Source organism: Lachnellula hyalina (assembly GCF_007821495.1).
Source record: "Lachnellula hyalina strain CBS 185.66 chromosome Unknown contig00045, whole genome shotgun sequence".
NCBI lineage: Eukaryota > Fungi > Ascomycota > Leotiomycetes > Helotiales > Lachnaceae > Lachnellula > Lachnellula hyalina.
In genome coordinates, this window is record NW_022157159.1 from 123,014 (window position 1) to 136,107 (window position 13,094).

Here is a 13,094-nt window from a genome sequence, read left to right on the forward strand (position 1 = left end):
ACATCAGCTCGCACAATCCGACGAGTATTATCCTGGATATCCTGGAGAGGCTCGGGGTTGAGTAATGGATGCTAGGCAACCCTAGGCTCCACAAGACAGACAGACAGTGGGAACATGGACATCGATCAGGGTCACAGGAATTACAGCAGTTAGCAACAGAGTGTGGCTTTTAGAAAATCTCAATTCTTGTGGATATCCCTAGTAAAGCCAACGCCCCATTTTCCCAGAGTACAGCGCTCAGCAAAATGATCTACTCGTCGTCCTCGTCCTCATCAGCCTCGACAGTGGTCTGCGCGATACGGTCCAAATCTCTCTGTCCACTCTGCGTAATGCGTCGTCCTCCCTTGTCCTCATCCTGCTCCAGGACACCGATCTTCTCAAGCGCTTGCATGACCTTGCGGTCGACGGAGCCAGAGGCATCGACGTGGTGGGATGGGCGGGATCCGCGGTTGCGTGTGCTGCCGTGGACTTTGCGGAGACGGCCGACACCGACGGTTTTGCGCAGGTAGACGTGGCGGGCGATCGAGGCGGCGCGGACGTAGAACCAGTCGATTGATTGAGGGGGGAGCTCCTTGGCTGGGCCGGTCTTGACGGTGTCAACCCAACCTGTGGAAGTGTTAGTAATTGTGATGGCAGTTGCGAATGCTCTCTTCTACGGCACAAGTGTAGAAGGACGAGAAAGTGAAGTGAAAAAGAAAAAGGAGCAACTCCATACCTGGAATGGGAAGTTTTCCCTGTCTCTTCAAGAAGGCGGCATATGACTCGATGAACTTTTGCGCCTGAAATCCCAAGTCGAATCAGCATTATTCCGTCAGCAGAGGTCTTTGCGACCCCCTCGCACCTGCTCATTCAACATATTCCATCGAGATCGAGGGGTCGCAGTATATTATCGAAGTAAAGGTTGAAGGTATTTTCGTTCGAATTCTTCTTCCCCTCGTCTCTCAGGTTGTTCCTCCGGATTTGTATATACTCACATCAACATCGCGAACAGAAACACCACCGGTCATGATTGCGGTTGGATTTGTCGGCGTAAGGAGGAAGTTGTCGAGAGTAGTGGATGAGGAAAAAAGTTCGAGGTCGTCCGCGAAAAGTCCATGTCGATTGTGCGAAGCTTAGCGAAAGACTAGCTTCGGACTTCTGGTCATGTGATTATATACACGTGATATATTCTGAATTTCTTCTTCTTTCGAAGAACACTGGAGTTTTGTTACAGAGACATGATTTGCTTTGAACTTCAGTGGAATTCATAGATTCCAGGCACACGTTTAGAGCAGCCAGACTGTATTTATTCATGTCTTCGGCGGAAGCCTATCACCACCAAGATTTCGGAGCCACAAGCATTTCAAGCACACTTCATATATTCATTAATTTCGTCTAATGTCTGGGTTCATTCAAGCAAGAAGTCATCGTCATTTCCCCCATCATCATATTCTGTTGAAGCAGGATATATCTCCAGTATCATCCAGAGATACGACACTAAACTCGCAACACTCTGTTTACACGGGGAACATCTATCTGTTTGTAGCATTTATAGCAGCAGATATCCTGGTTCTAGCTGTACTATGTCTCTCCTTTTCCCAGCAACACCAGGTTGGCAACATTCATGATAGTTATGATCAGCCAAATGAGAACGCCCAAGGTAGCAATAATCCAATTGTTTCTCATCTTGACAGGCTCTTGACCAGGTGCCTCCATCACACCACCAAACCTCCCGTCTAGAACTTCTTCCTCATCCCCGTCCACCGCTGTACTCGTTCCAGGACGATGGGCTCGAACAGTCATATACTTATTTCGGCAGGTGAAATAAATCAAAGGAGCAGAGACAAATGGGAGAACAACACTGAGAGCAACCTGGGACCCGTTCAATGCAGCAGAGAGACCGTCTCTACCTACGGCACCAGCGATGATAATGCTGGGCGTGATACTGATGCTTCTCGTGAGGAGACGTCGGAGCCACGGTGCAATCGTCCAGTTAATTGCACCTTCTGAAACCATTTGACCTGCAATAGTGCAGACGATGCCAGCACTTATGCCAGACAGAAGAAGGGCGAGGGCGAAAATGGTTCCTGCAGCGGGAGCAATGCTTGACGAGAGTAGGTGATATATACCAAACAGATCGGCATCGGCAGCCTCGGACCCTTGGAGAGAAGCCCCGGCCGTGATCAGAATGGCACTGTTGACGAAAAGGGCGAATGTGAAGAGGGCGATTGCCAATTCAGCGATCGAGTATTTGAGGCAAAAGTTGATGGCAGCTACTGATGGGAAATATGGCTGTTTTTTGGAGCTTTCAGCACGGTTCGGCGGAGTTGCAAAGCCATTCTTGACATCGTATTCCAGAAGTCGAGGCTGGACGATTCCGCTTCCTAGGTAAAGACTATGAGGCATGACTGTGGCGCCAAGGATACCACATGCTTGGTAGAGGCTGGGGTTAATCAGTATCTGCATAACAAAGTTTCGGGGATGTGTACGCACCCTTGAGACTGTACAATGGCAGATGAGGGAATGTATCCCCTGAAAACCTCACCCACAGAGGTATCTTTAATCAGGCTCAGTTGAATGCAGAAGCATATTACAACACCCAATACAAGGAACATAACAAATATTTCAAAAGCACGGAGTCCTTTCATAGACCCATTCGGCGTATAGAAAAGTAAAATGAGGAGCACATCGACGATCGACAACGCGCATCCTGCAACTAATGGTATCTGGGGAATCAAAAGATTGATTGCAATGGCTGTTCCGATAACTTCAGCGATATCAGTTGCAATAATCTAACAGGACATCAGTATTACCCATAGACTTGGTGAGGGAGGTTGGCTCACCGCTGCTTCGGCCATGACATATAGAAAAATGTTCAGCCATCTTGGGAGAAACTCTTTACAAGCCTCCGCGAGATTAAGTCCACTCACGCTACCCAGTTTGATGCACAGGCTCTGTAAGAAAATGGCAAAAATATTTGACATCAGAACAACAAACAGGAGTTTGAACCTGTATGTGGAACCGGCAGCAACATCTGTTGAGTAATTGCCAGGGTCAATGTATGCCACGGCGATCTTGAAAAAGGTCAGCGAGGAACAATGTGTATCGAATATAGTGGAATTACCATAAATCCTGGGCCAATAAACTTCCCGAAAGTCGTTGCGAACTTTCGAGCCCTCGTAAAGAGGTCAACTGAGAAATCCTTGGATCTCTGTCGGACGGTGCCTTTACCACCTCCAAGGCCACCCCTCCCACAGCCGCTTCCATCACGGCTCGCCAACGCCCCCTCACCCCCCTCCTTGGACGAATGATTATTTTTATCACGTTCTGCCTGTCTACATGGTTCATGCTCCTCCATTTGTTGCATCTCGCTGCTTGAAGTCCTCCGTAAAATCCTCGTATTAGCAATGCCATTTAGATCTTGTCTGGTGGTAAGGTCCGCAGCCAGCGAGCTAGGATTCTGATTAAAGCCATCGCCCTCGGGTTCTTCAGTGCGAGAAGGACAATTCATAGTGGCGGGTATGTATGTGGTGGTGACGTACCGGACCGACAAAGAAGAAAGGGGGCCTTTGTGGTTGTCGGGTGTGACTGGAGCCGAGGGATTGAAAATAAATAAATGGAAGCACCTCTAAATGACTGATTGATGGAACAAACAAACATGATAAGATATGTTGAACGTCAAAAGATGGGGGAATGCGGAGTAAGTATATTTAAGGTCTATGACTATATTGCTACTGTACTTGCCGGTAGTTCATGGCACGAAAAGCAGAGGATGGGAAGGAACTACACACACCAACCACGATTCCCGAGCACCGGCTCCTACTCTTCCCGAACACGCCCACGCCCATACCGATAACACTGCTGATGGATTGATAGATGGATGGACGGATGCTTTCTCCTATGCCCAGAGTCCATTAGCATGACATGGCACGTCAAAAGAGTGATGTTGCATAGGTAATAGGATATGATACTTCGTACTTTGGTGGTGAGTGTAGAGTTGATCATTGATACATCATACCGTTCCGTTGTACATGTGCTCCCGAAGTGGGTGTTTCCCGTGAGGGGCCTGGGCCTGGGCCTGGGCCTCCTGGGCATATCCATGAAGCTCTGGACTTGTTAACGACGTTTCAAACTTCACAAACCTCTCCTTGAGTCTTCAAGCTTGTGAAGGCAACAGTCATGGGATTGCTGCATCTGCATTGCTGGGTTGGCTGCTAGAATGCGTTATCATTGGTCTGTGTTCACATTTTCATTGCTGCGCACGACTGTACTTCTAGAGCAATTTGCACTATCGATGATGTTTCTCTAAGCATCCATGTCGAGACTTTTCAGCCGTTCCAATCCATGATGCCAGATACCAGATTTATTAGTATATTTGTCTTTGTAAAGTGGAAGCTAGTCGTTAAGTGTTTGCGACCCCGAGAACTTTACCGTTATTCCTCCGACGAATACTATACTATCTAGGGAATTATTACCTACCTTTGCGATTTCACAAAACCATAGAGGCAACCAATCAGGAGGTTCTAGCCTTCCGGACGAAGCAACCAGGTATATTCGGCTTGGAAATAAGTGTGCAATGTGAGGTATCATGAAAGGGAGCGTGTCGTGAAGAGGCGCATCCAGACCTCAACGTATGAGTGCTCTTTAATATATCATACAGAAGTATTCTCGCCAAGAGCCTTGGGACCCTGAACACAGGACAGAAATGGTATTTAATGTTACAATCTTTGATTGATGCAATTGATGTATCTGTCCATACTTCCGAATGCATTAAACCGTATAATACCTCCGTAGATGAGGTAGCATTCCTCCATCCAAGGAAGCCAAACGCCATTTTCATGCAACGCCGCGCAAATTAAGTATGAATCTTACAAACAATACAAAGGCTCTGTGGCCAAATAGATGCCAAGATGCCAAGCTTTCCCCCGGATATGCCAGCTCACTTCGGCTCCGAGCCATCTAAAAGAGTATACGCCTTCTGCAACGCCCTCTTCTCATGACCATCATCCTCGAGAACGCAGATCCAGTCACGGAGCTGGATACCAGTGCCTTTTTCCTTGTCTTCTCGCCACATTCCCAGACGTCTGACGCCCTCTGCAGTTAGCTTCTCGGGAGCAGGGGCAGCAGGAGGCGTGCCAGGGAGCCCAGAAGTCATGAGACGAGAAGGAGTACTGGTACCACTTGCCGCATTGCTCATCCAACTATATTGCTTCTTCTTTCCAAACAAACCTCGACTCCCACTCAAGAACTGCGAAGTAGTTGCGTTCGCAGCTTTGTGATTAGCTTCTTCGCTTGCTTTGCTATCTGCCTTCTTTTTGGTCTCTTTTTTCGAAGATCCCTTCTCTGGAACTTCGGGAGCAATAGAACCAGGCGTTCCAGGAATTACAGAGCCTGACCGAGTGACATCCCCTGAAGCGCGAGCAGCTCGAGCCGCTCGCTTCCGGAGCCGTTCTTCTTCGTCTGCACGCTCTTTCAGTGCTGATGCTCGGAGGGCACTGACAACCTCATTAGTAAATTTGGGGGTTTCAGATGGTGTCTTTGAGCCGTCCGAAACAGGAGTTGGCAACTTGTTTGCAGCGGAATGCGAGCCTTAGTTCAATTAGTACCAACGTACAAGCAAACAATAAGAGTCTTACGCTTTCGTGGGTTAGACTGAGGGCTAACTGCACTCTCCCATCCACTGCGCGGGCCCCCTTCAGGTACAGCAGTAGACATAGAAGCCGAAGCCGCGGCGTCAGCCCATTCGCCAGGAACGATCCCATGAGATCCAGTCTGTCGTCCCTTGGCTAATTTTGCAGCCTCCTCGATAAACCCTCTCAAGCGATGCTTAGTCGCAATTGAGAGGAGACAGAGCTGGTCCACGAGCAGGGATTCCGGGGAGAGAAAGTTACCACTAGTGGCAGTCATAGCTCCATTGGGTCCTACAGCCGTTTGCACGTTTACATTAGACTGCGAGAACTGATTAGGCAGGACCATCTGACCCATCAGCCCATTAGGCCCTAAGTGCAGTAAAAGTCCATGGTCCTGAGCGATTCGTTGCTCCTTCAATTGTGTACGTGCCGTGTCCAAAAACGGGTCACCGAGTTCACGCTGTCTCGAAACGGATATGTTCCGAGCTGCATCATGCCAGGCTTTATCTGCCGCTTTCTTTTCGTACTCCTCTTGTGACTTTCCATTCACCTGCTCAGGAGCTGCATTTGCAGGACCCGCCCCATAGAACGACCTCTCGTCTCCAGGAGGAAACTGAGTGAAACTATGGCTTGACGAGATAGTGCCTGACTGCGAGCCGGATTGCTGAGAATTGAAGGACTGGTACATGTATTGCTCTTCTTCTCGTATGTCGACTCCTGTGCCTCCTAATACATCCATCATATCAACGCCGTCTTCTCTTGATCTATCGGCGGGCTTTGAGGGCGGGCCCATAGAGCCAGGCCCCCGTGGAGCCATATTGTAGTCGTTAAAGTTATTCTGCGTATTAATCTGGTTGGGTAGATTGAGTGGATTTGGCTGCTGGTGGTTCTGGTGATTCGGTTGGGGCTGGGCCTGGGGGAGGTTGATGTTGGGTGTTGTATGGCCGTTCGAGTATGGCGTATTGTAGACATTCGGTGGAAGTTGAACGTTTGCAAAGTGAGGAGAGGCACTCGCAGATTGCGGTGCAGCTGTTCCAGGGCTCATAGCATAGGGGGACTGGACGTAGGGCGAGCTGGGTTGGGATGGTGGATTTGGAGATAATCGTTGTTTCTTAGCTGGGGGGAAAGGGAACTGAGAGTTCGCTGGGGACATCGCCGCTGCCGAATGCGGCGGTGAATACTGCGGAGACGGCATCGCATATTGCTGTTGCTGTTGCTGTTGCTGCGGGGGCGGTGGTTGCGCCATTCTTGAGGCAATTCAGAGGTCCCTCGCGACTTCCTCCTTCACCAGCTGCTCTTTCATGAAGCAGGCGCAAAGCCCCACGCCGTCCAGAAATTTCGACCCATACGCCAGTGCAAGACTAAATAGGCGCTCAGATGAATGCGCTATTCTCGAGATCCGGATGTATCGTCTTGTTGCTGTTCTGATGCGCCGTAGCCGATTCTTGTGTCTTGAATGAACGTTCGTTCGCATTCCTCTGCGAAACCGCGACTAGTCTCATGTCACGTGGTGCTGCGCCTGTAGAACATTCCGCGTCGAGTTTAATCGACGATAATCCAATTACAGCAGCTTAGCAGCTACACATCCATTGTTTACGTAGAGGCTTCGTCTCTTCTCTTCATTTGAGGCCAGCCAAGCAGATCTTCTAAATCGCTGCTCATGGATATGAGACTCTACTAACCAAGCTCTGCCTGCAAGAGGCGCGCTCGACAGGTGTTCTGGATTTGGACAGACTCAACTTCGCGATGGCATCCAAACGTAAGGCAGCGGCTATGGCGCCTGTCGTCGAGGAGCCGGTTGATCCTGCTGATGAATTGATGTTCTTGAACCTCGGAGGAGGCAATGAAGTGGGCCGATCCTGTCACATCATCCAGTACAAGGGCAAAACCGTCATGGTGAGTTCTATCTCTGCGCCCTTGCTCGACTATCAACTAATCTAATCTGTGCTGCACAGCTCGATGCCGGAATGCACGCAGGATATGAAGGCCTGGCATCTCTCCCCTTCTACGACGATTTCGACTTAAGCACTGTCGATGTGCTCTTGATTAGCCAGTAAGCGACTCTCCTATTCTGTTATATTTCATGGGCAGGAATCGGGAAACAATTTCAGCTTGGCACTTCGCACTTATCGAGATCTCCTCCCGGGAGAGTGTTTCTCTTCAAGTTTATCATGTATACGAGAATCAATACAAAACCTTTATCCGAGCAGATGCATGTCTTGATTCTGTGAAGATGACCTGCATTCGAGCCCACCGTACTGTACCTATATCACCTAGCGTTTCTGTCCCCATCCATGGTACTATGCGCTCACTCCAAAGACTGCTCACTGACTTTGTAAAGTTTCCACGTCGACCATGCGGCTTCACTCCCATATGTCCTGGCAAAGACCAATTTCAAAGGCCGAGTCTTCATGACACATCCCACAAAAGCCATTTACAAGTGGCTCATCCAAGACAGTATCCGAGTCGGAGGAGCATCTGCCACTTCCCAACCCTTATATACTGAAGCGGACCATCTGTCTACATTTCCCCAAATCGAAGCCATCGATTACCATACTACCCACACCATATCATCGATTCGAATTACACCTTATCCAGCTGGACATGTCCTGGGTGCTGCTATGTTTCTTATCGAAATCGCTGGACTGAAGCTCTTCTTCACCGGCGATTATTCTCGGGAGGATGATCGCCATCTGGTCTCCGCAGAAGTTCCCAAGGGAGTGAAAATAGATGTTCTGATTACAGAGTCAACTTATGGCATAGCTACACATGTTCCCCGTCTAGAACGAGAGCAAGCACTAATGAAGTCCATAACCGGGATATTGAACCGAGGAGGCCGGGTTTTGATGCCGGTCTTTGCTCTAGGACGTGCTCAAGAGCTTCTCTTGATTCTGGACGAATACTGGAGTAGGCATGCTGAATTTCAAAAGATTCCTATCTACTACGCCAGTAACTTAGCTCGCAAATGTATGCTGGTTTATCAGACTTATATCAGCGCTATGAACGATAACATCAAACGTATCTTCAAAGAGCGTATGGCAGAAGCAGAAGCATCGGCGGACACAGTTGGCAAATCTATGGGGCCATGGGACTTTGAATACATTCGGTCTTTGAAAAATCTCGATCGATTTGACGACGTTGGGAGTTGTGTCATGCTTGCTACTCCAGGTATGCTGCAAAATGGTGTCAGCAGAGAGTTACTGGAACGATGGGCCCCGAACCCGCAAAACGGGGTTATCATTACGGGTTACAGTGTCGAAGGGACTATGGCAAAACATATTGTGCAGGAGCCAGATCAAATCCAAGCAATCATGTCTCGAGGTAATGGTGCTGCCAGACGAGGACCTGGGGCTGGAGACAGCGACAAAGTCATGATACCCAGACGGTGCAGCGTCCAAGAGTATTCATTCGCAGCCCATGTGGATGGTACAGAAAATAGAGAATTCATCGAGGATGTTGCTGCTCCTGTTGTGGTCAGTATTCTCAACGCACTTGATTTCAATATGCTAACGAAACAACTATAGATCCTAGTCCATGGGGAGCAACATAATATGATGCGTTTGAAGTCGAAATTACTCTCACTCAACGCTGATAAGACGAATAAAGTCAAGGTTTTCAGTCCTCGAAACTGCGAGGAGCTTCGGATCCCATTCAAAGCCGACAAAATAGCCAAAGTTGTTGGGAAATTAGCCTCTCTCCCTCCACCCTCAAACATTGAAGACAGCCAGTCACAACTTATAACCGGAGTATTGGTGCAAAATGACTTCAAAATGTCGTTGATGGCTCCGGAAGACTTGAGAGAATATGCTGGCCTGACCACTACAACAATTACGTGCAAGCAGCGTATGACACTGAGTGCTGCTGGTATAGAGTTGATCAAGTGGGCTTTGGAGGGCACGTTTGGAAGCATTGAAGAGTTGCCAGACAGCAAATCTAAAGCACAGAACGGTGATACCCATATGAATGGATCATCGGAGGATGCAGATGAAGAGATCTCGAGACAATTAACTGCTTATTTGGTTATGGACTGTGTGACCGTTCGTCATAGCAGCAATGGGGACGTTGAGCTGGAATGGGAAGGCAACATGCTCAATGATGGGATTGCGGATGCTATTATGGCAGTTTTGTTTTCTGTAGAGAGCAGTCCTGCTGCAGTGAAACGTTTGTTCACCGTCCTGGTATCGGTTAAGTTGACTGACATGTTTCACAGAATCCTCAAGCAAGCACTCCCACTCCCATACACTACCAACCAAAAACGCCCATGCGAACCTTACGCCATTTGAAAGATTCGAGCGCCTTTCCATGTTCCTAGAAGCCCAATTTGGCCCCGAGAACCTCCAACCAATCAAGCTTCCTCGGGTCTCTCAAACAAAAGCAATCGCGCCTGCATCTCCATCAACTTTGAAAGATGGAGGAGAAGATGACGCATCAGAAGGTTCGGAGGATGAAGATGCCCTCCAAAGGGAAGAACTCGAGAGGCTACACAAAATCGGTATCCCTGTTCCGGGAGTTGAGATCAAGGTAGACAAAATGGTTGCAAAGGTCTGGCTAGAGGACTTAGAAGTCGAATGTACGAACAGGGTTTTTGGGGACAGAGTTCGTGCTGTGGTGGAAAGAGCGGTTGAGGTTACTGCTCCGTTGTGGGCGTCTTGAGGAATGAAAAGTATACGGTATGATGGGCATTTAGCTTTGTCTAAGGGAAACATTGACCTACAAGTAGGCAGGTTGCGTAAAAGCTAGACAGGAGTCCGAGTCTACTGCTTTAGATACACTAAATGCCGAAACTTCTATAACACGAAAGATCTCGTGGTTCAGGTTCTCGCTGAGTATTCTTGACATTTTGATATCATGCCGAGATTCAAATTTCCATCAGACTATAGTAACTATTAGACTTACTTAGTTGTATTGGATCTCCGTTGCCTTGCTCGTAAAAATAAATAAACCCCAGCCTTCCCCACTTCCCCACACCACCCTTGTTTAGCGTCACTTACCCGCACATGGACTCCGTACGGTACATTGTGACCGTGGGCTGATCCCTATAACTTGCAACGTCCAATCCTTCCGCATCTAATCAATAACTGAATCCCCTTGAATTTACCCAACATAATCAATTTATCAAAAAGCCCAATAATGACACATCTCCATTTCGAACAAAAGCGCCGCATGATCTGCATCTTTGCCGCGCTGTCCATCACAATTATGCTCTTTAGCGTCGTGAATGTCAGACATCTTTTGCCGAAGAGATATCACGGGGAACATGAACATGTTACGAGCTGTAGGAAAGGTGGTTTGAGTTGGGGGTTTGTGGGGTGTGGGGATGGGGATGGGGATGGGGTGGAGAGGGGGAGGGAATGGAAGGTTTGGCTTTGAGTTTGTTGGGGAAGAGAGGGAGAAGAGGGAGAAAGTGAGGGAACATGGGTTATGGAATGGGATGGCATGATCGATTTGGGATTTGGGTGATATTAGTATGGAGTACGGCGAGTGCATGCCTTGTTATTGGTAATGGATTTAGGAAATAGTTGTGGCAACCAATGCAGGGAAGTGAGCATGTCATCTCAAGCCTCGGATTTCTTCGTAGGCTCGCTGACCTAGGTAGTAATTGAGTCTAAGTTCAGCAAGGACATGCATCTAGTGAAGGATGTCTTTTAAGGAAGACACTCGATGCTTGGAGCTGAGTTGGATCTCTATCGCCTCACAGCGATGCTACTAACTACCTTGCGTTACCTACTCTGTAGAGGTAGTGTCAAAAGCCGTGATTTTGCCACGGAGCCCCTATCGCAGTTAATAAATTGCGATTTGCCTCGCAACCACGACTTGAGATTATGATACTTGATACTTAGGTTCTACTTTATATACACTTTTAGATAGTTTTACGCTCTTGTTATTGAGCTTTTTTTGAAAGGGCGGACTTAAGATAAAATAATCAAAAAGCTATCAAATCCCAATCTGCATTACTATGTCATCATTTTATATAGTTATAAGAGCTACTTGTTAAGGATTCTAGGAAGGGGCGGGTTTTAGATGGAAACAGAGTATATCTAAATCTTGGCATTTCGTGGCAGGAAAGCATATAAAACTGTTAGCTATGTAACTAAAACTTGATTGAAATAGAAATTCTTTTAGGATCTAACTATTTATAACAATATTTCTAACCACTACCTATACTAAAAGTTTAATTCAAATAAGCGTATGTCTAGAAGGTTGGTTCTTGGTTTTTGCGTCACAGGGTGGGCTCAGGGGGGTTGTCGGCAAGAAATCGGGTTTTGACACTAGTAAATTGCATCTCTGTAACTGTAGCAACCACGTCACTAAGAAGTAAACATCACATCGCAGGGAGATAGATTCGGATAATCCCAGAATACACACACTTTTGTCTTACCTATCCCAGCAAACGGGTTACTGCGTTAACCCGCCGCGTAATCACATTCAGTTATCCAGAAACCCCGCCCCTGTTCTCGAAATGGGGAAAACAACATCAGACCAAGACTTCAAAATCCATGTTGATCCCTCCTGTTTGACAGACTCTACAGACCTACAAATGCCGGCCGAGCGAGTTACCTCGAACGAAACAGTCGTCCACCATGATTCTTGGTCGGCAGTATCTCCTGAAAAAGACGTCGATATTGCGAATGAAGCCACCCAAGACAAGGAGCAAGAAGATCGAGACTCACGCCAAATCGATGGTTTAGAAGAGAAGATCCAGGCTGCAGCTCGTGCTGTTGTTGCAAGCATGGAGCATGATTCATATAGCGGAAATCGGGACTCGGAGTTGAGCATGCAAGCGGATGAAAGCTATGAAGGAGAAGGAACTGAGTTGACCTACGATGGAACGGAGTCTTCTGGTGTTGATGGTACCGAAATGTCGTTTGAATCGGGAACTGGAGAACACTCGGAACTGCACAGCGGCACTGAAGCTTCGTACGACACGGAGAATGAGCACCAATCCGAGCATGGTGATGCCAAAGGCGATAAACAAGCACATTACGAAAGCGAAAACGAAGAGAGCACCGAGCTACACAATGCCACCGAGGGTACCGAAGTAATGTACGAGTCAGAGACCGATCATCACTCAGAACAGGGCGAGGCTCAAGATGTGATTGCAAAATACGATTCAGATGACGAACATCATTCGGACAACGATCATGAAGACTCGAGCTCGCATCATGATGGGGATATCGAGGACGATGTTTTCAGCCAGAATTCTGGACACAGTCCGCGAAGCAGCTTGAACTCCAGTGATGACCTCCACAGCTCAGACGATATATATCAGCAAAAAACACTCACTTCTCCAGCCGTTGGAGAGGAGGCGGCTTCCAGCCAAGAGGACGACATTGTATCCCGAATTCCTAGCACAACCTCATTCATGCATCCAATACCGGACGCAGACACCACGCCCAGCAAGGTCCTCTCTCGACCTCCGTTCCGAACTCCCTCCTCAGTTCGTGCAATGCAAATGTCGTCCCCAACAGCATCAATATTCTCCTC

The 13,094-nt window shown here is 48.0% G+C and overlaps 5 protein-coding genes across 5 annotated transcripts; 2 read left to right on the forward strand and 3 right to left on the reverse strand.

The window, feature by feature from the left end:
- Nucleotides 1-250: 250 nt before the first annotated feature.
- On the reverse strand, nucleotides 251-1,007 carry rps19 (40S ribosomal protein; the record flags this gene model as incomplete). Its single annotated transcript, XM_031148856.1, has 3 exons — nucleotides 251-606; nucleotides 716-779; nucleotides 975-1,007. The coding sequence occupies 3 exons, from the start codon at nucleotides 1,005-1,007 to the stop codon at nucleotides 251-253; spliced, it is 453 nt and encodes a 150-aa protein (XP_031006425.1).
- Nucleotides 1,008-1,560: 553 nt separating this feature from the next.
- On the reverse strand, nucleotides 1,561-3,490 carry SMF1_0 (Manganese transporter; the record flags this gene model as incomplete). The annotated part of the gene is made up of 4 exons (XM_031148857.1): nucleotides 1,561-2,422; nucleotides 2,473-2,771; nucleotides 2,823-3,053; nucleotides 3,104-3,490. 4 exons carry the CDS (start codon nucleotides 3,488-3,490, stop codon nucleotides 1,561-1,563), a joined length of 1,779 nt encoding a protein of 592 aa, XP_031006426.1.
- A 1,428-nt stretch (nucleotides 3,491-4,918) lies between these two features.
- Nucleotides 4,919-6,855, reverse strand: LHYA1_G003892 (uncharacterized protein; the record flags this gene model as incomplete). The annotated part of the gene is made up of 2 exons (XM_031148858.1): nucleotides 4,919-5,568; nucleotides 5,616-6,855. The coding sequence occupies 2 exons, from the start codon at nucleotides 6,853-6,855 to the stop codon at nucleotides 4,919-4,921; spliced, it is 1,890 nt and encodes a 629-aa protein (XP_031006424.1).
- Nucleotides 6,856-7,355: 500 nt separating this feature from the next.
- ysh-1 (Endoribonuclease) lies at nucleotides 7,356-7,666 on the forward strand (the record flags this gene model as incomplete). Its single annotated transcript, XM_031148859.1, has 2 exons — nucleotides 7,356-7,505; nucleotides 7,565-7,666. The coding sequence occupies 2 exons, from the start codon at nucleotides 7,356-7,358 to the stop codon at nucleotides 7,664-7,666; spliced, it is 252 nt and encodes an 83-aa protein (XP_031006429.1).
- Nucleotides 7,667-8,020: 354 nt separating this feature from the next.
- On the forward strand, nucleotides 8,021-10,262 carry YSH1 (Endoribonuclease; the record flags this gene model as incomplete). The annotated part of the gene is made up of 3 exons (XM_031148860.1): nucleotides 8,021-9,082; nucleotides 9,134-9,770; nucleotides 9,820-10,262. 3 exons carry the CDS (start codon nucleotides 8,021-8,023, stop codon nucleotides 10,260-10,262), a joined length of 2,142 nt encoding a protein of 713 aa, XP_031006427.1.
- Nucleotides 10,263-13,094: the final 2,832 nt, after the last annotated feature.